The sequence below is a fragment of the Helianthus annuus genome, chromosome 14, assembly GCF_002127325.2.
Source record: "Helianthus annuus cultivar XRQ/B chromosome 14, HanXRQr2.0-SUNRISE, whole genome shotgun sequence".
In the NCBI taxonomy this organism is placed as follows: domain Eukaryota; kingdom Viridiplantae; phylum Streptophyta; class Magnoliopsida; order Asterales; family Asteraceae; genus Helianthus; species Helianthus annuus.
This window is the reverse complement of record NC_035446.2, coordinates 91,412,154-91,438,122: the sequence shown is the minus strand read 5'-3', so window position 1 is coordinate 91,438,122 and position 25,969 is coordinate 91,412,154. Positions and strand designations below refer to the sequence as shown.

The following is a 25,969-nucleotide window of genomic DNA, read 5'->3' as shown; positions in this document are numbered from 1 at the left end:
ATCATGGTGACGTCAGCTGAAGTATATCAGTAGTTTGGTTTGCCTATAAGTATGACAGTACTCTGTACTGTTACACTTGATCGTTTTGAGTGAGTTCTTCTCCTCAATTCATCCTTTCATCTTGTGCAACCAACTCTGGTGTATCAGGCTGAGGGGGAGTTTAGATTGTAAGCTTTTACTGTAATCTTTTGCTTTTATGTAAATCATTTGAATCAATGAAAAGCAATTGTTTATCAATCTATACTTTCCTTTGTTTGTGTTTACATAGTTTGCTACTTATTTCCGCTGCACTTACTCGTTTTATGCAAACAAACACGAATCATGACAGCCTCAGATCCTAACAGATGTCTCCCGCAAAGGTCTTATCCATCAAGCGCTGGTATGTGGCACCAGCGTTTTTGAGGCCGAATGGCATCTTTGTGTAGCAAAAAATCCCGAGATCAGTACGGAAAGTTGTCTTGTCTTCATCTTCGAGCTTCATGTGAACTTGATGATATCCCTTGTAGCAATCCAAGAAGCATTTCCATCTGTATGGCGCGAGAGAGTCTATCTTTTTGTCGATCTCAGGCAAGGAGTAGCAATCTTTAGGGCATGCCTTGTTGAGATCGGTGTAGTCAACACACATTCGCCATCCTCCACTAGACTTTTCTACCATCACGGGGTTCGCAACCCAACTTTGATAACGTACTTCTCGCAGGATGCCTGCTTTAAGTAACTCGCATACTTGCTCATTCATTGCTTTCGTTTTGTCTGCCCCTAAGCTGCGCCTTCTTTGGACTTTTGGTTCGACAGAGGGGTAAGTGTTTAAGCAATGTTCGGTTATGTTGCGCGGGACACCGGTCATGTCTGCCGGGGTCCAGGCAAAGATGTCCATGTTCTTGAACAGGAGCTGCTTGAGACGAGTTCTGATGTTTGGTGAGATTGCGTGGCCTATCGTCACCGTTTGGTCTGGATACTTGCGGTTTAAAACCCATTTTTTGGGCTCGGTTGTTGAAACCTTCGCCGCTTTTGTCGGGCGCATCTCCTCTGTTGACATCACCTCTTTCTTTGCATAAACGATTGCCACCCCCGTCTTGGTTGGAAAACCAATCGCTGAGTGGGGGGTGGAAGTTATCATGTTCAGTTCACCTTGCGTCTCTCTCCCGATCAGCACATCATGTCTTGACTTAACAGGCATCACCATGAAGTTAACGTTCGTTGTTCTTGAATGCTTCCCGTCAGAGAGTGTGACAGGGAAGCTGATCTGGCCTAACGGGAAGACCATTTCATTGCAGAATCCAGACAGTGGATAATCAACTGGTTCAAGTCTTGCTTTGTCTTCATCGTCGAGCTGGTTAAAACATTGCTCATAGATGATGTCTGCTGTACTCCCCGGGTCAATGAAGACGTATTCAATTTCATAATGGCCGATGATACCGGTGATGACAATGGGTCGCGTGGCTCGAGGACCCCCTCGCACCACCGGGAAAATGACCTGCTGCTCCTGCCATGACGGCTCATAAGGTCTCTTGCCTTTTTCTCTCGCACTATACCTTGGTCCGTTGACCATGTGGGTCTCTAAGCGACGGACTTTCTTGTTATTTCCCTCATCGTGGCGATGGAGCTGACGAGTTTCTTTGCGCACGTTCTTTACCAAGTGACTTAGCTTTCCGCTCTTTAGTGCTTTCTCAATCTTTTGGCGTAGACTATAGCAATCATCGGTCAGGTGCCCTGAGTCTTTATAAAAGTCACAGTACAAGTTGGGGTCTTGCCCCTTCTTGTTTGTCATAGGCCTGGGAGCCTTGAAATCGTGGTTCTCCGTCATTAACACCTCTTTTGGCGTTTTTATGAGCGGGGTCCAGTGCTTGTCACGATTATCATCCTTGACTGCTTTCCGGTAACCGATCCTGTCAATTGTTTCGCGCGCGTCTTCTCTATAGCGCGGCCTTTCATCGTGACCCCTTGATCTGCCAGACTTCCAATCATTACCCTTGTATTTGTTGCGCTTGTTGTTATCGCGCGTGTTCCCCCTGGAGAATCGATCTTCAGAGTAATAACTCTTGTTTCCAGCAAGTGATTCTTCTGTTTGCGCAACAATTTTTGCGGCTTCCATGAGCTTATCCCATTCTTTGGGCATTCCGTCCTTGCCCGTGATAGTTCTGATGAGACTATCACCGCGAATGACTTTCTTGAAGTGACAACGCATAAGTTGTTCGCTTACGCCACCTATCTCCAAACGTTCTTTGTTAAAACGGGTGATGAAATCTTCCAGACCTTCGCCATCTCTTCGCCAGATGTCTTCTACTTCAGCTGTGTCCCGCTGGTAGCGTCGTTGTTGGCTGAAGTAGCTCAAAAACTGTGTCTTGAAATCCACCCATGATTTAATCTTTCCCGGTGGAAGGCTGTCGAACCAGGCGCGAGCAGCCCCGGTAAGAGTTTGAATAAACAAGTGACACCATATAGGCATGTTCCAACCTCCATGCATCCTACGCTTGTGAAAGTTCTGACGTGATCATCAGGATCAGTCAATCCGTTGAACTTCCCGACAGTCGGAGGCAACTTTTCTCTTGAGGGCGGCGCGAGTGCGATTTTTGGGATGAACTTTGAATGCTCCGCAGCTTCCGCTGGCCGGTAGGCCAGGCGGAAATCTCTTTCAGCTTCTTCCGTGTACCCGACGTGCTGTCTTGGTTTGAAGTACTCATGATTCCTCTGCAAGCGGTTGAAGAATGACGAGCCCTCGTCATCTTCCCAAGTTGGATCATTCGGGCCTGTCTCCTCCCATTCGTTGTTCATGTTGCGCGGCGTAAGCCGGCTATGAACAGGACCTCTTTGAAGGTTTGACGGATAGTCATAGTAACTTTCCGTTTCTCCCCTTGTGTCGCGTGTGTCATGTACGCTTAGACGTCTGGTAGGGGGAGGCCTGTTGATTCTGCCATGGAGATTTGACGGTGGGGGTATCTGGCGTGCCCCCTGACTTTGAGGAGTGACTAAGGACGGTTCTGCCGTCAAGACTGCTTGCTGTGCAATCAAAGATTGGTACGCTGCGTTGATTGTGGCGATATTCTTGGCGTACCATGAGGCTGGAGTTTCGCCTTCTGGTAGCCCTAGCAATGCCGAAACATTCTGAGGCGGTGCTGGGTTTGAAGGTCCCTCGTCGTTGTTTCCTGGGGTGACCGTCTGAGTGATGCGGGTGATGCTCCCGCGCGGGCCCCCAGTATTGGTTACTTCGACTTCACCAATTTCTTCGATTTGCTGGGCTTGGATATTTTGGATTCCTTCGGCCAGCGCCACATTAGAGTTGGCTCCGAAGCCAAACTCGTGAATGATTCCTTGACCAGTCATGATCGAAGGACGAAAGATGTCGAAAACTCAGAAAAAAGAAGATGAAAATGGTTGTAGAAAAACCGGTGGGCGCCAATGAAGAAACACTGAACTAATTAGGTAACTAATCAGTTTGGTTTATGTTTCTACCATAGTGGTTAATCTTCTAATGAGTTATCTGAGCTCCGACTTGATGTTTAATCCTGCAAAACAGAACACCGTTACTCGTCAAGAGGGGAATGTGGGGGTTTCCCTCTTAACCGGGCTCCGGCGTGAGAATAAGCGACTGCTTTGGGAGGATAATTAAGTGTTAAGAGTGAGAGTAGAGGGAATAGAATGAATTAACCTGTGAACTAAGATCTCTATTTATAGCCGGAGAGGTGTAAGAGGATATGGGCTGATGGGCCTTGGGCCGGTAATTGACAACATAATGGATATGCTCTTTGTCTCATTGGTGTGACCGTTTAGTGGCTTCTAGAAGCTCTTCGGCGCTGGCGCGCCTCGATTGGAGCCACGTGTCTTTGTTGTCGGCCCTGTCGCCCTTCTGCCATCAGCAGACAAGTGGAGATCGTGGGACAGATGTCTCCGTCCTCTGATTGGTGCCACGTAGGCGTCCTTAAGTACTTCTCGTCAGACGATCGTGGCGCACGATTGAACAGAGTCTGCTGGATGTTCATTGGCTCTTTTTCTCTGCCACTTGTACCTTGTGTACTACCTGGAGCAGCTTTGCGCTGCTTCCTTGTGCGATTCTTGCTGAGCACGTAACTGACCCGCGCGGAGGTTTGGGTGACTGGGTGCTCCTTCAGTATGCTAAGTGCTGCTATCGGAGCTTCTTGTCGGCTAACCCTCGCGCGACGTAGAGCAGGAAATTGGTGTAACTCGCGCAAGGCTCGTGGTAGGAAGTTTATTGAATAAGGAGTATGGTTCCTCGCGCAACCTTGACGGAGGTTTGCGCGACGTTTTTGGGACCATACCCCTTCACAACCTAAGTCCAAAATATTAACCGAAATATTCATTCATAACACTATTTATGATAGTTTCATGGTTTAAGGCATGGAGAAAGGAGGGATGTTTCGGTCAATAGAGTGTAACGTTTGTCTATCAAAATTGGTGAATCCATCTACAAAAACTATCTCAATCGCTTATGATCAACATCATAATTAAATATAGGGCAAATGTCATAAAAACCAATTACTTTATGTTTTTTTTCTTATAAAACTCCTTTCACTTTTTTTTTCACTTAAAAATCAACATACTTCTTTTTTATTTCATAAAAGTACCTCTACTTTTTTTTCACATAAAAAACGAACATACTTTTCTTTTTTTGTCTCGAAAATTTCCCCTAACCACTTTTTATACATAAAAAAAATATATTTTCTACTTTTGTATCATACAAGTCCCTTGAAATGTTAAATTTCAACAAAAAAAAATCTCTTAATTATGATTGGATGAAATTAAGAAAGCATTATTTGACAAATTATGTTATACTTTTTAACGATTTTAGATTTATGCGTACCATTTTATATGTTTGTTATTTTATTTTATTTTGAGTTATGTCCTCCACGATTGTGAATTTATTATATTGTTTTCCGAATAATATTTATTATTATCAATTTATTGAATTTCAAATGGAAAAAGAAAAAAACAAACATTGAACATACTTTGGTTTGCCGTATATTCAACTTAAAACATAAATTCACCTTAATTCTTTTCTAATGTGATATTAATAAGTAAAAAAATTACAATTTTGTTCAAATTTAACATGTGGAGAGACTTTTTTATACAAAAAGTTATTAAGGGACTTTTATAAGACAAAAAAGAAAATATGTTTGTTTTTGTTGTGCAAAAAAAAAGTGGAAGAACTTTTATGAGAAAAACAGAAAATGTGTTAGTTTTTCATGGCATTGCATGGTTGTAAATATCCCGACTAGTCTCCGATTAGACGACATTTAATCACTAATCGGAGGTTCACTGATTAATGTCCGATTAATCATTAGGCGGTCAATGACAATCCTATTCTGCCCAAAGTTTGGCCAGATCCCGGCCAAATTTCGACCAAACCTTATAAATTCGCGTCAGTTACTTAAAAATGGATCAATAAGGTGTTTAAACATGTCTACTTTAAAAGCTACATATAAAAATATGTGTGTATATATATAACCAAAAAATGCATATAAAAATCCTATTTCCATTAATCCCTATTAATCCCGATTAACCGCTAGTCGGTACCCCACCGACCGACTAACGCCTTACGATTCTTACACACTGGGCATTTGCCCTAAAATATAAAATAGAAACAAAATTTTACCTCCCATTCACTACATTGTTAATCTTCAGGTTTGAGTTTTATAAGATAGCTAATTTTTATAAGAGCTAACCTGGCCGAATGGGCTATGTTATTATAAGAAAAGAAAACCTACTGTTCATCTGAAATTAGGGTTGGGCTGGCAACTTCTTGCTCATTTAGTTTCTTATAATTTTTATTGAATGGCTAAACTGGCCAAATGCAATGCCCTATGCTTTTATAAGAAAAGATAACCTACTATTCTGCCCAATGCTCTATGTTTTTATAAGAAAAGATAACCTACTATTCATCCAAAATTAGTGTTGGCTGCTTCTTGCTAATTTGCACAGTTTCTTTCTTGTTCCTCCTAGAGTTCATTTGCCACAGAGAATGATGGAGCTAATGATAGTTTTCACTGCTATAATACGAGTTTGTATAATGAAAGACCAAATGTTCACGTGGCGCCTCCGTCAATGCTCGGCCTGACCACGCATTGCCTCATCAAGCATGGTGAATGTGACTAGGGTCGCTGCTTCCAACACCTCACCTCTCAGGCACACCCTTTTGAAACAAAACATCCGAGATTTAAACGACTAGTCCGCTCTTTATCACAAGAACAAAATCCTGCGACACTGTTGCCCAATTATTGGTTTAAAGTTACGTTTTTTTCGGTATTAATTCACTTTGACATGGAGTTGCATGAATTCTACCTGCTGTTGATTGCTTGTACAGCAAGGCACACACTGAACCACATACTCGCAATAACTTCATAAGTCTACAATTACCCCGAACGATAACAGTTCTAACACCTACCTCACCAAATACCTAATTCACGTGCACATTTTCGGGTTTTTAAAAAAGAAACAAGAGTCAATAAACAGCGTACAACACGGTTATTCTAATTAGAACTAACTAACTAGAAACAGCTTCCTCACGTGTTTCGACCTCGTCATCTGAGAACGCAGGGGGTTTGGGGATCAATCCAAGAAGTTTAAACATGGATTGGTCGGCATCAAAATCATTGTTGGGGGTCGTCAACAACTTCTCGCCAGTAAATATGGAGTTTGCACCAGCAAGAAAACACAATGCCTGTTCGGGCACTGAAAACTTCACTCTCCCTGCAGATAACCTCACCATAGCCTTTGGCATCGTGATGCGGGCCGTAGCAATCATCCGTATCATCTCCCATATCTCAACTGCCTGCAGAAAATCCCAATTTTTTCAACATTTAAAAAAAAATACTAAGCAAGTATGTACCAAGGTAAAAAACTAGTACTCCGTTTTTTAGACAAGTCAAAGGCGGCAAACTGGGAGGGCTGGGTAACGGGTCAAAAAGGGTTCATGTCAAAATGGTTAATTTTTCTGTGTTTAACAAGATTGATATAAAACAAACCCTACGAATAACTGGTTATACCCGTAAGACCCATTTGAATGAACATAATCCAAACAGATCCACTCATAAGTAAATGGGTCAAAATACATCCCTCAGGATACATAACACAATTGCTTTTCAAAAAGAGTTAATTAACGTTTTCGTCCCTGTGGTTTGTCAAAAATCACTATTTCAGTCCATTAGTTTAAAAATTGCGATTTCAGTCCCTGTGGTTTCACTTTCGTAACCATTTCAATCCATTATTCTGTTAAGTACAGGGACTGAAATGGTTACGAAAGTGAAACCACAGGGACTGAAATCGCAAATTTTAAACTAATGGACTGAAATAGTGATTTTTGACAAACCACAGGGACGAAAACAGTAATTAACTCTTTTCAAAAATGTGTCGAAAAAATGTCTCAATTTTGGCAAAGATTCATTGTCCGATTACCTTGTGACCCGACCAACCAATACAAAACATTAATGTCACTAAGTTTATTCCCCATTGGCTTTTTTCACTCATTATTGAGGGTCTTTTAGATATTTGACTATGTGCACTTCTGGACCGTATCAAAACACTGTTTCAGTCTCTTTTGTTCTCAATCTTCGTCAACTAACTTAAACCGATAACTATTGCAACAGCAAACATCAGCGGTGCTAAAACAAAAAAAATGTTAACAGTGAAAGAGAAACTACCTTTTGATCTTCCAAAGGTGTGCCTTTAACTGCAAGAAGTGCGTTAATGGGAACACTCTCCGGGTGTGAGGGGAGTGTTGCTAATGTATGCAACAACCCAACCCTGTCCTCTTCTGCTTCACCAAGCCCTATTATTCCTCCTATCACCACAACACAGTTTCTTATCAGAGAGTGAAAAAACTGTATTCAGCATCTTTTTCTGCCCGTATGATATATCTTTGATACATAAATTAGAACTAACGAAAAAATGGAGTCACTAACCAGAACAAACATTAATTCCTGCTTCACGAACATGCTTGATGGTTTCCAGGCGTTCGTCATATGTTCTTGTTGTAATGATATTAGGGTAATACTCTCTTGATGTATCAAGGTTATGATTGTAAGCTGTAAGGCCTGCTTTCTTGAGTTCTAAAGCCTGCTGCTTTTCTATCATTCCCAACGTACAACAAACCTCCATTCCCATACCCCTGCAGATAAGTGGTACACTACTTATATACTCTGATATGTAATTATAAGCTGTTTATAGGTTTTAGATACCAATTGTCATGCAAATCATATTAGATTCACAAGAATATCAACATAAAAGGGTGGCTTACTACCTTATCTCTTTCACATATTCAAGGATCTGACTAAAGTTGGTTTTCCTTCCTATTGTGTCTCTCCACGCAGCACCCATGCAAAACCGAGTGCTGCCAGCCTCTTTTGCCTGCCAAGTACCAATTATAGATCCAATATGAGAACTGAATCAGAAACAACAATGTAACATGTGCGGTTACAAATATAGATGTAAAGTGTAAACAATGTGAAACTCAGTCCCTCCATGAAATAAAACAAAAATCTTGTTCATATAAAGAGAAAAAACACACACCTTTTGTGCAGCTTCAAGAACAGCATCCTTGTTCATGAGCTTTTGAGCTTTCACTCCAGTATCATACCTAGAAGATTGAGGGCAATAAGAACAATCTTCACTGCACCCACCCGTCTTTATAGACAGAAGCGTACACTGCTGAACCTCCCTAAAATTCTGAGCATGTCTATGAACTTGAGCCTGCAAAATAAAACCTAAATTAGACAACACATCTAAAAATGCCAAGGATAATTTGATTTTGACCTAAACGAAACATTTCGGATAACTTCATCACCCTTAAATCAACCATGTGAAACTCATATAAACGATCAATTAAACCATAATACCCTATGCAATTCATAACTTCTTTATTCCCCTTAAAATGAGATACTTCCTTATTCAAACAGTCATATACTATATAATAACTGCATAATTTCGAATGTAACATCCTTTATCCATACAGATTTCATAACTTCTGAATATTCCTTGAAATGAGATACTACAACATTTTAACAGTGATATACTATATAATAACAACACTTTTATCTGTAATGTATAAAGTGCATATTTTCTAATGTAACATACTTTATCCATATAGATTTTATAGCTTCTTAATATTCATTGAAATGAGATACTTCCACATACAAACAGTAATATAGGGTATGTTTGGCAAAAGTAGCTGGTGGCTGGTGGCTAGAAGCTGGTAGCTAGTAGTTGTAGTTTTTTAGATATATTTGGTGTTTGGTAGAGTAGCTTGAGCTTTTAATAAAATGTATAAAATGACCAAAATGGACATAACTAAAAATTTAAAAAGTTTGTGCATTAAAAAGTTCATTATCTTTAGAGGTTAAAATAGTCATTTTTCCCCTAAAAGCTTGTAGCTCCTTCTAAACGCTACTAGTAGGAGCATTCAACCAAAAGATTCAAGCTCCTAAGTCCTAACCTAAAAGCTTCAAGCTCCTTCAACCAAACAAGGTCTTTTGTTGAACAGGAGCTTTTTCTTAAAAGCTTAAAGCCAGAAGCTCTAAAAGCTCCATGCCAAACATACCCGTAGTATATGGTAACACTTTTATCTGTAATGTACAAACTGCATACATATATAAATATCATAACTTCTTAATATTCCTTAAAATTAGATACTTCCTCATTCAAACAGTAAAATAAACAGTGCATAATAACAAATGTAACATCCTTTTCAATCACCAACAGCTTCACATAACTTAGATCAATACAAAATGCACATAATGAAAAACATAAACACAAAAATATACATATATATATATATAGAGAGAGAGAGTACGGACTCCGTGAAACAGGAGATCGAGAAGAGGAGAATCATAAACGGACTTGATCTCTTCTTGTTTCCAATCGTTTCTCGGACCTTCTCGAATAGTCCGCTCCGCTTCCACTGCAGCTGGCGACGACGAATAAGAGCGTGAGCGCGGTTCCAGATCCAACATCGACGAAATCGCCCGTCGATTTGGACGGATCGATCTGATTAGAATCATTTTCTATCTCAATGAGAGTCCGATACAGGCGAGAAATTGTGAAGGTTCAGTGTTGCACGCCTCTTCACTTGGGATTTGGTTCAAGTGAGAGGGTGAAGTGTGAAAATGAAATGATGAAGTAAGCAAATGAAGCTCATTTTCAATTTCAGTTTTTATTATTAAAACCCTAAATTTCATCACATTTCAGAGCTTTCAACCAACTTTATGTGATTTATGTTTATAAAAAAGGTTTTTAAAGAAAGCTCCTAATATTAACAGGAAAAAACTTATTTACACATGGTGTATATGGACCGTATAATGTTATGCGGTCTGTATAGAATTTAAAAAACTATCAAAGTCCACAAACTTTGATAGTTTTTTAAATTCTATACGTGTCATATAACATTATACGGCCCGTATACACCATGTGTAAATAATTTACCTGGTCGTATACAATGTATACGAACGCACGGCTCGTATTCTTCGAAAATTAGATTTTTCTCAAAGTATTTAAGGGATTTAAGGTGCCAATCACACGAGATATTTTACAGTCGTAAGGTGGTCAAACCTTTCTAAAAGTAGAAAAAAATAAAACATTAACAAGTAACAAAGATTGAAGAACAAAAAGTCGCATCGTATGACTGTAATAAAACGGAAGCTATCAACGCGGGGTTACAGGCATGGTGTTATTCTTTATTTAATATTTACAGAATAAAAGGAAGGGTGATGCATTTGATGAGAGTTGTAAGGAGAAGCATTGAGATAACGGACATCCATCAAGCTCAAAAAGAAAACTTGTGTTTCCCTCTCAATTGAATAGACAGACACTTGCTTCATAGGACTCACTTGAATCGTCTCGAAAATACTGAACAACCGAAATAACAGCTTCGGTTTCATCATCAGCCTGTACCGAATCATCATTAAAATTAACAATGTGGTCTTGATTGAAGACGTAATTGCAAGACTGTTTGTGTCATACCCCGACCACGTAAAACAACAAAACGTGGCGGAAACTGTTTTGGTCAAAAATTACCGAAGCAATTAAGTGATCAAATTAGTTAAGTGAGGTAGTGTGCTAAAAAATGTGTTGAAAATATGTTGGTTAAGTTGCTTAGAAAAACAATGTTCAAGATACGGCTTAGGATATTGAGTTGTATCTACGATCAAACAATGAGCAAAAAGTAAAGGGGTTGACACGAGATGTACGAGGAAAGCCATTGATCAATCTAGATCGCCGGCATAAAACCTCGGGAGCTGACAATCGCAGCTGCCTTGTTCTTCTTATTGCTTCAAACTTCAGGATACAGTGCAGGATATGATACGGATCAACTAAGTGTTACAATGAGATTTGAGTACAAGTGTTCGTGTGTAATGATTGCTAGAGACTAGAGAGCAAAGTGTGCGAAAGAGTGTATGTGACTTAATCTGATCCGATCAATCTATTTATAGTAAAAAGAAAGCAACCAACTATCCTATTATTCCGGGATCCGGCGAATATTTCACATGTGAACGTTGTAATCCACATCTTCCGGCTTCAACGTCTTTCTCCCAACTGTTTTGCCCGAGTCTCAAGGAGAAGAAGTCCACTTGAACGTTGGAGACTTATACCCTTTAATTTGCACGTGGTTAAATCAGTTATTACCAGGATATCGTTTCAGGATGTTACCAATATCCTGATCCGGTATCCTGATCTCAAATAAACAATCAAAAGCAGAATACTAGACAGGATAGACGTTCAGAAAATTGCCCATAACAATTGTCCCCAAAATATATCTGTTGGTATACCAATCCAACGGGTATATTTTAAAACTTATCTCCAAGATTGAGCTTATTAAATTGAAAAACGACGTTTGATGTGACTCGGTGCAACTTCCAACGCGTTTTCTACTCAATGGCTATCCAATTAGCCCCTATATCTTCTCTATTCCTTGTTGATAAACCACCATCTTCTCCGGAATTTCCAGGTACTTCTCTCCTTTCTCCTTAACTTTTTCCCGTTCAACTTTCCAGATGGCTACTAGAACTCGCTCCCATTCCGGCGAGTCCACCTCGTCATTCGTTGATCAAAATCTGCTCAAACATACCGAGAAAGAAGTGTGCTCCTTCGATAATGCTGACATCGCTGCATTGAGAACCTCCGGCGCTTTCCCTGACACGACGGTTATTCGCCCATTCGACCGGAGCATTCGTTCCGACGTCTCCTCTGAAGAATGGGTTTGTTTCTCGTCATACCCATTTTCTCTTGGCCTCCGATACCCATTTCCGGAGTTTATCATGGAGTTTTTCCAGGTCACCGGCCTTTGTTTTGCTCAGAAAATGCCCATGGTATGGAGAGTACTCATCATGCTCAACCAGATCAAAACCCTTCATGTCCCTGATCTTGGTATTGAAGACCTTCCGGTTGCTTACCGTCTCCGATCCCATGGCAATAGCCGTTTCCTACTCTCCTCCACTTCCAGTAACCCCCCCCCATCCTCAAAGCTTCGAAAAACGAGGATGGGTGGCAGCGAAAGTTTTTCTTTGTTAGACGGGATTCCATTCCCGAGGGCAATGATGGATGTATGTGCCAAGGCCGGAGCCCACTTTTTTAAGCTTGATGGTTGTGACCTGTTGAACAATTTATTTTCCATGTCTTCTGAACAATTTACCTTTCCTGCATTTGAACATTTTGATAACCAAAGGTGGATAGGTCCTGGGTTTCAGGATGAAGCCCTTGGTTATCAGTTAGTATATTTTGTTTTGGACAATACAACGATTGGAGGTGGATAGGTTTCAGTTTGAAACGAAACCTTCAATCGTTGTGTAAATATGGTTATGAATCCCTCGTGCTTTTGGTGGATGGGCCTTGGTTTAAGGTGAAACCAAAAGCACAACTTTTGAAATGCTAATAATATAACCCTCTTTTGACTTATCTGTTGTAGCCTTTTAAATTTTTGCCATGCATTACTTAGTTTAGATTTTGGCTTTGTGAAATTAGTGTTATCATTTCTGTGAAGGTATCCTGATCAATATACTCAGTGATATCCTACGCAGACTTTCGTAAAATAGGACTTCTTAATATCCAAACAATTTGGACAAGTTTCTTCAAAATAGTTTATTTTTCAAAATCTCAACTAATTCGAATAAACTTTTCAAAGGAAAAAGATAGTTTACTCAGAATTTATAAACAAATCCAACTCTGATTTTTAAAGCCAAGTATTGCATCCCAAAGGTTCCAACCAAATATCCTGAATCATATCCCGAAAATATATCTCTAGAATATATCCTTTAAACATGATTTCAAAAGTTCAATCAAGTTGTGTAAGATTCACAAAGGAAAGATGATACCAGGAATAGAGTGTAACCCTAGTTTCAAACTTCAATCTTTTTTTGCAATTCCTTGTACCAAGATGTCCCCAGTCTTTGTACACTTGGTTCAAACCTGACTCTTTGTGCCTTACATAATCGCCTTAGGAGAAATGTCCCCTGTGCACGAAATCTTCCAACACTTAGAAAAAATTGCTTAGATTTATGTTCAACTGCGTAGACAGTTCTTGTGTTACTGGGGTAAAACCCGAAAACATCCTGGAGATAAATCCTTAGTATCCTGGGGATAATCCCAAATTCTCATGCGCTACAGGCGGGAGTGTATAAACTCCGAGACTTAGAAAGGTGAAAACCTTTAAACCTTAGAGAGTATGAAAATACCCTTTCGTGAGAGAGGGTGATCAATCCTCACATACCTTTAGGATTCAAGATATAGCCAACAGTAACGAAATTGTCAGCCACTTTTACATGGACCGGTCCCGCCACCTTGAACTATTCCCGAACAACTTGCGCTCCAGGCGGGGTGTTTAAACCCAATTCGGATGAAAGGTGAATACCTTTAAACCTATGAAGGGATCGGGATCCCTTATACGTGAGAGAGGGGGCCAATCCTCTATTCTTCCGAAGCATCCTGAGTGTGTATCCTGGAGCTATATCCCGAAGCATATACTGCAAAACATTTCAAAACTAAGGTGGGTGTTAGCTTGGCTAACACCCCTCCGATGCTTAAATCAGTATTGGGTTTCAAAGAATAAATTAAACCAAACACATTTAAAAGAGATAGAATTCATACCCTCCTGAGTTAGAAATTAAATTCTAAACTCACTTGAAATAAAGCTTAAGGTGTATAGCATTCCAGGATCTCGGCAGTATATCCCTCTCCATATCCTTGAGTCGGTATGCACCTTTTCCTGATTCTGATTCAATCTCATATGGTCCTTCCCATTTCGGAGCCAGCTTTCCATCAGCAGGATTGGTAGTATTCTGAAAAGCTTTTCTTAACACCCAATCTCCAACTTTGAACCTTCTAATCCTAATATTCTTGTTGTATGTTCTGGATATCCTTTGTTGATATGCCGCCATTCTTAGTCCTGCTGCATTTCTTGTCTCATCAATAGTATCCAGCTCCTGGTATAGGACTTCAGGATTCTGCTCAGGATTCCAGAGATTGGATCTTGCTGTGGGTATCACCATTTCTGTCGGGATCACTGCTTCTGCTCCAAATACTAAGGAAAACGGGGTTTGACCAGTTGCACTCTTTACCGTCGTTCTATCAGCCCACAAAACAAAGGGTAATTCTTCTGCCCATATTCCTTTCTTGGCCCCTAATCTTTTCTTCAAGTTGTTGACAATTATCTTGTTTGAGGATTCAGCTTGTCCATTTGCTTGAGGATGTACTGGAGTAGACGTAATCATTTTGATTCCCCAACTCTTGCAAAAGTCGGTAGTCTTTTTACTTATAAATTGAGAACCATTGTCACAGATTATCTCGGCTGGTACTCCGAATCTGGTCAGGATATTTCTCTTTATGAAGGATACCACTTCTTGATCCTTGACTTGGACAAATGCCTCGGCTTCAACCCATTTGGAGAAATAATCTGTCATTGCCAACATAAAAACCTTCCCTCCTGGAGCCTTTGGAAGCTTTCCCACTATATCCATACCCCACTTCATAAATGGCCAAGGGGAAACAATAGGATATAATGGTTCAGCAGGCTGATGCAGTATGTTACTATGTCTTTGACATGCATCACATCTTCGAACATATTCTGTGGCATCTTTCCTCATTGTCGGCCAATAATATCCTGTCGTTAATACTTTTGAGAATAATGACCTGCCCCCAGTATGGTTACCACAATCCCCTTCATGTATATCCTGAAGTACTTCCTTGGTTTCAGGATCCTCCAGGCACCTTAGGCATGGTCTTGCAAGAGATTTCTTATACAAAACATCATTTATAATAGTGAATCGTGATACCTTCATCCTAAAGGCTTTAGGATTCTCATTCTTTGGGATGTATCCTTGCTTGAGATATCTCATGATTGGAGCTATCCAGGACTTAGGATCCTCCTCAAGATAGCCATCATCAGGATCCTGAATATTTATTGCTCCTTTATCCTGAGGATTCGTCGCAGGATATAGGATATGTAATATTGGTACCCGGGTTCCTTCCGGTATCCTGACCGATGATCCTAGATTTGCCAAGGCATCCGCTTCAGCATTGTCTTCTCTTGGTACCTGCTCAAGTGTAAAAGTATCGAAATATCCTGCTAATTTTTTAAGAATTTCGAGATACCCGATTAACTTCTCTCCTTTAACTGCATAGCTTCCATTAAAATGATTAGTTGTTAACAAGGAGTCAACATACACTTGCAAATTTTTGATATTCATATTCTTAGCCAACTCTAATCCTGCAATTAAAGCTTCATATTCTGCCTCATTATTAGTAGCAGGAAATTTACACCTAATAGCCTGGGGTAATTGATGCGTGCAAGTGTGTATATGTTTTAGATGTATATTTTAAGCCCTTTTTACACTTTTAGCCAAGTTTTAAATTTATAAAACACGATATTTACTAACACTAAACACACATATGGGCAAGTGCACCCATCGTGGACGTAGTATAGTGTTGGTAAGATACCGAGGTCGTCCAAGGACACAAGAGCTTTTAGTACCGGTTTATCCTCAACGTCTAGCCAAATCAAAATGTTAGAAAAGATTTTTAAACTAAGAAAATAAAACTAACTAAATCCTGAAAAATAAAAATAAAAATAAAAAACAGATAGACAAGATGAATCACTTGGATCCGACTCGTGTATTAGTATAACCTTTGATTATTTTCGCACTTTTGCACTTGTTTAAGAGATTATCTTAGTTATTGTAGTAGGCCCCTCTTTTGAAGGCGACGTTACCCTCAACCCAGTAGTTTGAGTCAGCAAGGATACAATCCTAAAGGGTCGGATTATTGAAAGATAATGAATTAAGTTATTAATGCAAATTATGGTAGGCCCTTCTTTTGGAGGTGACGTTACCCTCGACTAAGTAGTCTGAGTCAGCAGGGATACAGTCCTAAATAGTCGGGTTATAGTATTAATAGTAGTTAACTTATGAGGGGGTCAAAGAGTTTGGATCCCCGCCATCAAATACCTTTGGGTATTGAAGGAGATCCTACTAAATTTGACCCAGGTCCCTTGCAGGACCTCTAAACGCTGAACAAGGGCAAGACCCTTACCAAACCGTTCCCTTAACCCCCGACCAGGTAGCCAACATACCTCCATATAGACCGTGGAGATATGAATGGTGAAAATCTTTTATTTTATATAGACAGTAAAATAATGCCAAGACACCACGGACAAACGATAAGGAAGAATCACCTTCAACATAAGTAACTAGTTATTAAAGTCATTAATACAAAACCAAATAAAAAGTGCAAAAGATTAAAAATAAAAAGTATTATACTAAACACTTGTCTTCACCAAGTGATGTAAGAGACTTAGGCAAACATGGCCTTGATTGTCAAGAACTCTTACGATCAATCTTGGATCTCGAGACGACTCACACACTCTATGATGGACAATGGATGATGGTGGTGGATGATGGTGTTGTGATGGTGGTGGGTGGTGGATGAAGTGTGAGAGAGGTGATGTGCCAAGGGATGAGTTGCAATGAAACCAAGCACTCCTATTTATAGGCTGAACAGAAGCCTGGGCACGGCCCCGTGTCCGCTGGGCACGACCCCGTGCCTGTCTGACAATCTCTCTCCTCATTAATTGTAATTCGCAATTACAATTAATGCGCCTGCAGTACTTTCACCACGCCCCCGTGTTCACCGGGCATGGCCCCGTGGTTGGCAATAGAAGCTTCTATAGGTTTGTCTTATCTGCTGCTTCTTGGGCACGGCCCCGTGCTGGCTGAGCACGGGGCGTGTTCAGTCTTCTGCCTTCTCTGTTTTGCTTGGGAGGATGCTGTCGAGGGGTCGGGCAATCCACTTATGTTCCTTTTCTTGTATTTATGTCAGATTTAGCTGCCTTTTTGCTTCTTTTGTTAATTTGAGCTCATTTAATCCTGAAAATACAAAAAGAAGACAAAAACACTCTTTTTCCAACATTAGTACTTAAAAAGGGTTAGTTTATGCCTCATTTGATGTAATTTATATGTTGCATTTTACACACATCAAATATCCCCACACTTGAATTTTTGCTTGTCCTCAAGCAAAACTCTTTAATATGTGGCTTACACTCCCAAATGGAATGGGTAGAAGAGAAGGTTTTGGCTTGTCATAGAGTGTCGGGAATCCAAGATCTTTATTGGTTTTATTTTTATTTATTTACAATCCTATTCGCTATGATTTATTTAAAACGTTTCATAAGAGAAATTACTTATTTGGGCATAGCATGTCTTTTTAAAATTCCATTTATATACAAGTTCACATACCTCACGGGAGAAATCACTCACACTCGGCCGAAGGTGTCTTTTTTAGTGAATCACTCGAGAGCGGCATGAAACTTATTCCTACCATAGGCTTGCCAAGCAATCAATCCTCCTCCTTTTTAACTTTTTACCTTTGTAAATATCAAGAGGACTTTTTTTTGGGTAAAGGCTTGGGCTAAAGGTGGGTAGTTGGGTTAGTGGTTAGTAGAAAATGGCGAAAATCGTAAAAAGCGTCGGTTTTCATAAAACATTTTGTTTTAGTGACTTTTTATTCTCAATGAAGTATTTCTTCAAACAAGCTTTTGTTTTAGGAGCTTTGTTTGTTTATTTCTAACTTCATTGTAAAATTCTCTCTGTTTTTTTTAGTCACATGAAAACCGAGCTTGTTACTAAAATAAAGGGTAAAAATAAAAAGGGGTTTTGGTGGGTAAAAAGGGTTTTGGGTTAAGAAATGAAAAGGTTTAGGCTCAAAGGGGTTAACTAGGGGGAGTTTTTGGGTAGGTGAAAAGAAAAATAAAAATAATGGTTTTGAAAGAAAAAGGGTTAGTCCTAATGCCTCCATCATTTACTTACTTGGGTTTAAGTTGGTAAGGACCGGGAATGAATTGTCGTGGCAAGTTCTAGAGTCGTAAGAACCAAGCGGCTATTCACACAAGAAACGAAAAATGAGCATTTAGCGTAAAAATGTATATTTGTATGCTCAATAAAGGCTCAAAACTCACTTTTGTGGGGATGGGTTTTTTATGTGATCAAGTATATATAATCGAATTTTAACTAAGCTTGTCATGTCGTTTCATAATTTTCTTATGTTGGTTCTTTTTATCACGACGCTATCGGTTGTAAATTTGTAAAAATATAACCTTGTTTGTCTTAGAATTCCCAACTTAAACTTTAGACAAGTAAAAAAAATGAAAATTTTTGAAATTTTTTTTTGGGGTGATTAGCGGTTCCAATAGAGTTTTGTGTAAGGCTTGTTATTAGGACTTGCAAAATTCAAGGTTTTAGTATCCCCCCACACTTAAATTACACATTGTCCTCAATGTTTCTCAAAAATAATTTTTTAGGTTGATTGAATGTGTGACATGGTGTTAAAAGAAAAAAATTATGTTACTGGCAGTCTGGACATGGCTCCGTGGTGACCGGGCACGGCCCCGTGTTCAGGTGCCAGTAACGATAATTAAAGAAAAGAAACAGAAGCCTGGACACGGGGGCGTGTCCGGTGAACACGAGCCGTGTCCAGTTACCTGAACTGGGCATTTTTCTGCAGGGTGTTCAGCACGGGGCCGTGTTGGCTGGGCACGGCCCGTGCTGAACCTACTGTAATGGAGAAATTGTTGTCGGGTGGCCTTGTTCTTGTGCATGGGGCCATGTTTCTCGTTTCCCTTATCATCCTTTACCACCATGAGTGTGTTTTATTTATTATGAACCATTCAAACCTTAAAATCATCATTCCATTACAACGATAGAGAGATCTTACATAGTCCTAAATTTATATTAAGCTAGATAAGAAAGCACAAGAAGCATTAAACCATGGAGTTCTAGCCTACACATTATTTTAATTAGCAAAATTTCCAAGAAGCTAGTAGTCTTGGTTAGATATGGCCTTATAGAACTCCTTCTTCCGGGTGTGGCTTTCCTCATATGTCGGCGGGCCACTCCTCCACCTCCCTTGGAAGGAGAAAAGAGGGCTCATTAGCGTTAGGTTGAGGAGTTGCGATTTCCACCGGGATCTCTTGTTGGTGCTCCATGGGAGGTTCCGGCGGAATGTCGTCCCACCCGGTAGGGTTGTTAACTTCGAGCGCCAGGTTCCAATCCTGTTGAGGGAGGACCGGTTCCATCGGGGGTGTTACAAGAATATTTAACCTCTGGTGCAAGAGGTTAATCTCTTGGAAGCTACTCTCAAGTCCCACCGTAAGATCGTTAATACGGTCGATTAGGACCTCCTCTACTGACGTCATTTCGTCGAGAGCCTCCCTTAATGCTATGACATAGTGCACAAGTGTAGCTTCAATGGAGGGCCTCCTTCCTCTTCGGCTGTTTGATGAATGCACGGAAGATGTTTCACTGTTTTCACTCGACATTCTACGAAAAATAAACTGAAAATAGTTTATTTCCTGAAACAGTAGACCGGACACGGCCCCGTGCTCATTGAGCACGGCCCCGTGTTCATCTTTCTGCAGAGTTTTGTAGCAAGGAAACTTGAAGTTTTAAGTTATTTTCTGAACTTGTGGGGTCTTTTTAAACATTAGTAACTTAAAACAATGTTATACAACATATTTTTGCTAAGATTCCTTGAACAAAACTCAACAATCCCTACCACAAAGCTTGAAAATTCAAACTTTAATGGAGGTTCTTGGAGAAAGATGAAGAAGAAGGAAATGGTTAAAAGAGGAAAGGACAAGATGGGTTGTTGGAACCTTCTTTTAGAACATACCTAGGATAGTTGAGAGAAGATTCCTTCAAATCTCTGTCCCAAGTTGGTCCAAATGTGCAGAATTCTTGGCTGCATTTATAGAAAACGACAGCATCCTGGACACGGCCCCGTGCTCAGTGGGCACGGCCCCGTGTGCAGATAGAATTCTGACACAGTTTGTCCGTATTCTGACGTACGGGTCAGAAGCGAATCTTTTGGTGAACACGGGGGCATGTTGGCTGGACACGGCCCCGTGTCGAGAGGCTGGTTATGAAGTTTGTCTAGTTTTTAAGGAACTTAATCGTATCGGGTGGTTCCTAACTGGTCTAAGATACCTTAATTGTCCTAGACTAAGGCGAGAACGCAAGAGGTTGTCGGTGAGGGTAATTCCTATTTTTATTCTAGGTGGACAAGTCCAACCCTTTCCCGGGCTCTCGTTAAAGAAGGTATATGCCGAATTACTCAGGTCTATGTATACACCGAACGAAGTCGATGGAGAGTCCTTCACGGCACAATCAGCACAAGGACGACTATCGTCTAAGTCTTCGCTAGGTATGAAGGTATTTTTGGGAGCAACGAGGTTGTTGGAATGCGATCCCAACATTTCTTCATGGCCATCGTCTTGGGGTGGATTAATGAAATCCTTCCTAAGCTCTTTTAACCAATTTAAAATTAGATTTTCTAGTTGAAATAACTCGTCAAGGAGCATTTCTCCTAAAATATCTGGCTGGGCGCATTCGAGGGAGAGATAGTGATTATTTTTACTTTCGCCCCTCTTAAGGTTATAGGGAGTCGGTGGGTCTATGTAGTGGGGCTTATAATTTAGAAAGTAACATTCTAATTCTTTATGTTCGCCTCCACATAATTGACACCACGTACCATAAGAGTGCCGAAAGTAAAAAGAATTACCAAGACATCACGGACAAACGATAAGGAAGAATCACCTTCAACATAAGTAACTAGTTATTAAAGTCATTAATACAAAACCAAATAAAAAGTGCAAAAGATTAAAAATAAAAAGTATTATACTAAACACTTGTCTTCACCAAGTGATGTAAGAGACTTAGGCAAACATGGCCTTGATTGTCAAGAACTCTTACGATCAATCTTGGATCCCGAGACGACTCACACACTCTATGATGGACAATGGATGATGGTGGTGGATGATGGTGTTGTGATGGTGGTGGGTGGTGGATGAAGTGTGAGAGAGGTGATGTGCCAAGGGATTGCAATGAAACCAAGCACTCCTATTTATAGGCTGAACAGAAGCCTGGGCACGGCCCCGTGTCCGCTGGGCACGGCCCCGTGCCTGTCTGACAATCTCTCTCCTCATTAATTGTAATTCGCAATTACAATTAATGCGCCTGCAGTACTTTCGCCACGCCCCCGTGTTCACTGGGCACGGCCCCGTGGTTGGCAATAGAAGCTTCTATAGGTTTGTCTTATCTGCTGCTTCTTGGGCACGACCCCGTGCTGGCTGAGCACGGGGCGTGTTCAGTCTTCTGCCTTCTCTGTTTTGCTTGGGAGGATGCTGTCGAGGGGTCGGGCAATCCACTTATGTTCCTTTTCTTGTATTTATGTCAGATTTAGCTGCCTTTTTGCTTCTTTTATTAATTTGAGCTCATTTAATCCTGAAAATACAAAAGGAAGACGAAAAAACCCTTTTTCCAACATTAGTACTTAAAAAGGGTTAGTTTTATGCCTCATTTGATGTAATTTATATGTCGCATTTTACACACATCAGTAATATGTCCCCCTGTGGCGATTTTAGTAGTATACCTAAACCTACACCTCTCACATTGGATGCACCATCAGTATATAATGTCCAGCATTCTAACTTTTCTCTTAGCTGCTGTACTTCTAAATCTACTTCATCCTGAATGTCACTACTGAAATCAGCCACAAAGTCAGCTAAAGCCTGAGACTTTATGGCATTTCTAGGTTCATATACTAAGTCATAAGCACTCAACTTTACTGACCACTTAACCATCCTACCGGACATCTCTGGTTTCCTAAGCACATTTTTAACAGGATAATTTGTTTTAACATGAATCCTATGTGTCTCAAAATAATGTCTAAGCTTTGTCGATGCCATAACTAGGGCTAATATCAATTTTTCTAAATGAGAATATCTAGTTTCAGCATCTAATAGGCTTTTACTCACATAATAGACAGGATATTGCTGACCTTCATAGTCTTTTATAAGAACGGCACTTACAGCATTCCCTGATACAGCGAGGTATAGGTGTTAGGGGAGGATTTCTTAATGACCTGTGATCCTCAATGTTTTGGTCAGAAATCTAGTGAGGATAATGCAACCAAACTCTTAGTTACGGGGAATGATGCTTGAAATGAAGAACAATAATAAGGATCACTTCGATGTAAATTGCACAAACAACACAAGGATTTATACGAGGAAAAAGCCCTTGATCAATGAATGATCTCCGGCATAAAAAACCTCGGGTGATGGAAACTACCGATCACCAAGCTCAAATAAATCAATAAATGTTTACAACTTCGGATAGTGACGAGCTAGGTACAAGGATCACTATAGTTAACTGTGTAAAAGTGTGTGAAAACTATTAAGTGTTTGCTGAAAGCTTCAAGAATGCTGTTGTACGAGAATGTGTGTAGCTGAAAGTGGCTAAGTGTTCTAAAAATAGCTCGTCACCCCTTTAAAAATAAAAGCTAACTAAGCTAACAAACTATCCGACTTTTGTGCCATGCTCCCACGTTCTCCACAACGTCCATTTCCATTCAAACGTGTGCGAAATACCCGTGGAATATTCCTTAGTAACGTTGCCAAGACCAAGTCAAGCCTATTACTCCTGCAAAACAATACGAAACATAAACAAACAATCGTTAGTATGAGGATCCTTAAGGTGATCCATGATCCTGATCCCGAAGGTCTTCTGAGGATCACTATCTGTCACAGAAGTAAGGATCACTATTAGGATAACATGTAAGGATCACTAATTGTTAGAAAATCCTCCCCTAACAATTGCCCCCAAAATATAAGGAGTAATATGTAAAATGAACGAGTTATGTTTTCTTGATCTTATCCGCAACTAACTTAACGGATATATAGCCGTTATTGTAGAACTATCCGTTGCAACTATGACATCACAGAAGTGACAGCCCTGCAAAATCATGATTATAAATAGGAGATATAGATAGGATCGTTTGCATTTAAAATCCAGAGTTACTCCCTTTATAACTGCATTCCGAAGATAAACAGGTATTCATCTTCTTCCTTCTTTTGCTCTGTTTTCCTTCTCTTTTCATTATTCTGTCAAAATGTTGCTCCGGAACTCCCCATCTAAGGATCACACGAAGAACAGCCCGCTAAAGAGCCAGGGAATCATCGAAGATTCCATAAAAGAACGATGTTGCTTCTCCGATCCGCAAATTGATAGGATCCGCTACTGCTTCCCGGCGAACACGATGTTTAAATCGTTTGATCCCAACGCCCTCAGTGATCATATTTCTGATAACTGGGTTGCGTTTCCTGTTACCCCGTTCACCATAGGCTACACATATCCCTTTCCAGCTTTCACCCAATCTTTCTTTTCCCTAACCGGCATATCTTATATCTAGGCCATGCCGATGATCTGGAGGGTTTTGTATACCCTTGAAAGGATCATCGAGCAGGAGGGGATAGACTTAGGCATGGCAGAACTAGGAGAACTGTATGAGCTCACTACCTTTGGTTCCCATCGTTATCTGCTCAAACGTAAACCTGGTGAGGAACACCCGATCTTCAAAGCTACCAAGAATGATACCAACTGGAAGCGACGTTTCTTTCTTGTCAAGAGAGATTCTATCCCTGATGGGAAGGATTTACCCAAGGAGTGGGCTACCCATGGTACAATGGAGGATCCTGAGAAGGATCACCAGAGAACTTATCCTTTGATATAAGGATCACTGACATTCTTTTGCTTTCTTGTTGTGCAGCTATCTCCGTTTCACATCTTAGACAGACTCCTGCTGCTAAAGAGAGACTCGCCGCGTTCAAGAGGCTTGATCCTGAAACAAGATCTTTCAAGACAACCACCCAAGATTCTCAGGAAGTATCCTCAGGTTCTGTCACAATGTCAAGTAAGTATCTTGCTTAAAAAGTCAAATAAATAATGAAATACAAGTGAAATTAAGATACTTATCTTGTTGTGATTGTGTAGGTGCTGGAATAATGCCAAGACATCACGGACAAACGATAAGGAAGAATCACCTTCAACATAAGTAACTAGTTATTAAAGTCATTAATACAAAACCAAATAAAAAGTGCAAAAGATTAAAAATAAAAAGTATTATACTAAACACTTGTCTTCACCAAGTGATGTAAGAGACTTAGGCAAACATGGCCTTGATTGTCAAGAACTCTTACGATCAATCTTGGATCCCGAGACGACTCACACACTCTATGATGGACAATGGATGATGGTGGTGGATGATGGTGTTGTGATGGTGGTGGGTGGTGGATGAAGTGTGAGAGAGGTGATGTGCCAAGGGATTGCAATGAAACCAAGCACTCCTATTTATAGGCTGAACAGAAGCCTGGGCACGGCCCCGTGTCCGCTGGGCACGGCCCCGTGCCTGTCTGACAATCTCTCTCCTCATTAATTGTAATTCGCAATTACAATTAATGCGCCTGCAGTACTTTCGCCACGCCCCCGTGTTCACTGGGCACGGCCCCGTGGTTGGCAATAGAAGCTTCTATAGGTTTGTCTTATCTGCTGCTTCTTGGGCACGACCCCGTGCTGGCTGAGCACGGGGCGTGTTCAGTCTTCTGCCTTCTCTGTTTTGCTTGGGAGGATGCTGTCGAGGGGTCGGGCAATCCACTTATGTTCCTTTTCTTGTATTTATGTCAGATTTAGCTGCCTTTTTGCTTCTTTTATTAATTTGAGCTCATTTAATCCTGAAAATACAAAAGGAAGACGAAAAAACCCTTTTTCCAACATTAGTACTTAAAAAGGGTTAGTTTTATGCCTCATTTGATGTAATTTATATGTCGCATTTTACACACATCAGTAATATGTCCCCCTGTGGCGATTTTAGTAGTATACCTAAACCTACACCTCTCACATTGGATGCACCATCAGTATATAATGTCCAGCATTCTAACTTTTCTCTTAGCTGCTGTACTTCTAAATCTACTTCATCCTGAATGTCACTACTGAAATCAGCCACAAAGTCAGCTAAAGCCTGAGACTTTATGGCATTTCTAGGTTCATATACTAAGTCATAAGCACTCAACTTTACTGACCACTTAACCATCCTACCGGACATCTCTGGTTTCCTAAGCACATTTTTAACAGGATAATTTGTTTTAACATGAATCCTATGTGTCTCAAAATAATGTCTAAGCTTTGTCGATGCCATAACTAGGGCTAATATCAATTTTTCTAAATGAGAATATCTAGTTTCAGCATCTAATAGGCTTTTACTCACATAATAGACAGGATATTGCTGACCTTCATAGTCTTTTATAAGAACGGCACTTACAGCATTCCCTGATACAGCGAGGTATAGGTGTTAGGGGAGGATTTCTTAATGACCTGTGATCCTCAATGTTTTGGTCAGAAATCTAGTGAGGATAATGCAACCAAACTCTTAGTTACGGGGAATGATGCTTGAAATGAAGAACAATAATAAGGATCACTTCGATGTAAATTGCACAAACAACACAAGGATTTATACGAGGAAAAAGCCCTTGATCAATGAATGATCTCCGGCATAAAAAACCTCGGGTGATGGAAACTACCGATCACCAAGCTCAAATAAATCAATAAATGTTTACAACTTCGGATAGTGACGAGCTAGGTACAAGGATCAC

The 25,969-nt window shown here is 40.3% G+C and overlaps 1 protein-coding gene across 1 annotated transcript; it reads right to left on the bottom strand.

Annotated features, from left to right (window-relative positions):
* Window positions 1-6,279: 6,279 nt before the first annotated feature.
* On the bottom strand, window positions 6,280-10,143 carry LOC110908509 (biotin synthase, mitochondrial). The gene is made up of 6 exons (XM_022153464.2): window positions 9,804-10,143; window positions 8,521-8,700; window positions 8,252-8,358; window positions 7,914-8,119; window positions 7,653-7,792; window positions 6,280-6,784 (listed from the first exon to the last, which is right to left on the bottom strand). Exons 1-6 carry the CDS (start codon window positions 10,005-10,007, stop codon window positions 6,497-6,499), a joined length of 1,125 nt encoding a protein of 374 aa, XP_022009156.1. The 5' UTR covers window positions 10,008-10,143; the 3' UTR covers window positions 6,280-6,496.
* Between the last annotated feature and the right edge of the window lie 15,826 nt (window positions 10,144-25,969).